At 38.4% G+C, this 3,130-nt stretch overlaps 1 protein-coding gene across 1 annotated transcript; it reads left to right on the top strand.

Annotated features, from left to right (window-relative positions):
- On the top strand, window positions 1-2,926 carry ccl25b (chemokine (C-C motif) ligand 25b). The gene is made up of 5 exons (XM_014014220.1): window positions 1-158; window positions 515-609; window positions 2,305-2,422; window positions 2,578-2,686; window positions 2,780-2,926. Exons 1-4 carry the CDS (start codon window positions 16-18, stop codon window positions 2,684-2,686), a joined length of 465 nt encoding a protein of 154 aa, XP_013869674.1. The 5' UTR covers window positions 1-15; the 3' UTR covers window positions 2,780-2,926.
- The last annotated feature ends 204 nt before the right edge of the window (window positions 2,927-3,130 follow it).

Here is a 3,130-nt window from a genome sequence, read left to right as displayed (position 1 = left end):
AAGTGATCAAGTTGCATGTCCTTCGAGCAAATAAAACAGCATGCTCAGAGGAGGAGTGGTAAAGAACCAGACTATAAGAATACAGAACCACTGCAGGCTGGGCCAGACGAAAACCTTTTTCCTCTCCAGACGTCTTGTGAAATCCTGAATGTGAGCAGGTAGGATTTTCTGCACACTCGTGAAAAGCAGATTGTATGCTATCGCTTTAATTTGCAATCATTTTGTTGCACTTATTGCTGTAAATTTCCAAAAGTTTTCTCAATTAAAAAAAAAAACACTCATTAGACAGCTGGAGGACAGAACAGCTGGACCCAGCTGGGGCTCAGACGGATTGAATCGTTTTTTTTAATCAGAGGTTAAAACCTCTTTGTTCATGCACAGACGGATAAAGGGAAGCGCTTGTGCTGAAAATAAAAAAAAGTTTTTCTTTGTGTTCAACATTCTTAAAACAGTAGGGGATTGCTGGATTATTTATCCATGTTTGTGTGTGGTTTTTATTCACTCACTCATCCAGAGAGCAACAAGTATCAAGAACAGCAGCAGACATGAAGTTTCACGCTCTTGTCCTCCTTCTGGTCTTCACCTGCATGTACCTGAGTCTGGCACAGGGTATGTATCTGCTTAGATTCATACCAGATGTTCAGCTTTAAAGTTTACATTTTTACTAGATTGTATCAAAATTGGATCATTTTTCTTTGCAGCAGCTCGGTTTTGTTTGGGCACGTGGAGCTGAGTGGTTTCCTTTTATCAGGTTTTGGTTTACAGCAGTTTTTGCTTCAGCTGGTTTCACATTTCTTTATGGGTGAAACCTGTCATTTATATATTTAGAAAGAAAGAAAGAACCTCTTCAAAGAGAAGAAGAAATTGTCTTTCATGCCAAAGTTGGATCTGTCAGGACTTGTTGCTGGAAGATTACTTGGATGTGATGACAGGTGTAAAAAAAATTGCAACACTGTTTGCTCTAATTAACTGTAAAAGCTTTTTCTCATGCAGCGTAAACCTGAAATTTTGTTTTCAGTTTTCTTTAAAACGTACTGACACATTGATAAATTGATGTCATCTATTACAGAACAAACATTGCAGCTCAGTACAATTCATCAAGGATTATATTTGCAGCTTAGTCTGGGCTTCGACTTAGCCTAAATAATATAAATTCCTACAAGATCTTTATCCCCATGAAACGTTAGAGGCTTTGTCATGCAGTACAATGTTAATAAAACAAAATAAGAAAAAAGAAATACAATCAAAAAGTTAAAGAAATAAAAGGTATTGTTCAAATGTTTGAATGTAAATTACATTTTGTATAATTATGATCCCCACACGCGACCATCAATCGTAGCACAGAAATGGCTGCACTGATCAGCGTAGGAATGTAGACGATTCTGACTTACACTGCACCAGCCAATGGTTTTATGATGGACCCCATATTTGAGAAGGGGGCTCCATCTGAAAAGGGGGTCTCTGGACAAATAACATGCTTATAACTCAAAAACTATTCAACATAGGAGCTTCATTTGTTGTTGTTGTTCAGTTCGAATGAAGGGACCCACCAAGGAGAACCCTAACCCCACCCTTTCCGGACCCCCACCCATTACAATAAATCTATTCTGGTGACTTTTGGGTTCTTCATTGGTGCTTTGTATATGTGTGGGGGTCATATTTGTAATAACTGTTGATTAGATTGAGTCCAAAATGGCTCAAAGATAAAAATATCCATCCATCCATCCATCCATCCATCCATCCATCCATCCATCCATCCATTTTTCTTCATGCTCATGGAAAAGCTGGTGTCTATGTTCAGCAGTCATCAGGCAAGAGGAAACAAAAATACAGATTTTATAGGCAAATAATGCATTTAGTATTAAATATAGACGTTAACTTACTCCTGTCATTTGCAGAAAACACATCCAACAACATTGATGCAGACACTAATGATAAAGATCAAGAGCAAGATGAGGTCAGAGGTGCAAGTGTAAATTTACAAGTTTCAAATAGGAATTCTCATGTTAGTGAAATAAATCACATCACTTTGACTATTTCTTAGTCCAACACTTCCAGCGGGAATATGAGGATGATGATGAGCTTTCCCGCACAGTGCTGACTGGCTGAGCTCCTTTTTTTTCAAGTCCTTGACAGTGCAAAAAAAGTGTGAGATAAGGCTTTCACGTCAGATGATTGATATTGGTTGCTTTCAACATCCCTGCACTTTGTTCTGCCGCTAAATAACTGTAAAAACAAAAATCCAATTTTAGTTTCTCCTCAAGAAAGTCTTCAACTTTCTACACCTTTCTTTCGTCCCTCCAGGCTCGTACGAGAACTGCTGCCTTGGCCATGCTGCAAACATTGGCAGACTTATAAAGAAAAACATCGTGAGTTACAGGATGCAGGAAACAGATGGTGATTGCAACATCAGAGCTGTTGTGTGAGTACCAAATGTTGTATTCTTTTTATTGCCTACGCAGTTTATTTACTTTCAAGCATTGCTATAGCTGGCAGATACTGATCTAGATTTGAGAAGTTAAATTTAAAAAAAGAAAGCAAATCAATGATGTTTTACAATATTTCTGTTGTGTGTAGCTTTTCAGTGAAGCCGAAACGTAAACCGCAGTGGACCCTTTGTGCCAATCCAGACCACCAGTGGGTGCAGAACTTTATGAGAGTGGTGGATTCCAAAAAGAGGGCCTAGGTTAAAAGCTGCAGCATTCTTTCACAACGACCAACTTTTAATGTCTTATAGACGTTCTCACTCATTTGTCATCATAAACACATGTCTTTGCAGACCACTAAAAGGAGAGAAACCAGAGAGGAGGCAAGAGGAGAAGCTGTTTCCCCTCCCTGCCAGGCATCATAACTCATCTCCTGTCAGATGGATTGTATTTCACGTGATTTAATATTTCCTGTCGCTGACAGTGAATCCATGTAAGCAGCTTTTTAATAGCACAAGCAATCCTAAAACTATAACCAGAGCATTAAAAAATAACCCATTTCTCTCAGCCGTTGTGATGCAGTTCACTTCTCAGTGATGTATAGAGCCTGCTAAGATTGAGCCACTCTTTGGCAGCTTTAAAATGTGATCAAATGTGACTTTAATGTAAAAAACACCTTAGTAATAAGCTGATATATATATATA

This window comes from Austrofundulus limnaeus, unplaced genomic scaffold, assembly GCF_001266775.1.
Source record: "Austrofundulus limnaeus strain Quisiro unplaced genomic scaffold, Austrofundulus_limnaeus-1.0 Scaffold111, whole genome shotgun sequence".
Taxonomy (NCBI): domain Eukaryota; kingdom Metazoa; phylum Chordata; class Actinopteri; order Cyprinodontiformes; family Rivulidae; genus Austrofundulus; species Austrofundulus limnaeus.
Note: the sequence above shows the minus strand (reverse complement) of the source record. Positions and strands in the feature narration are given on the sequence as shown.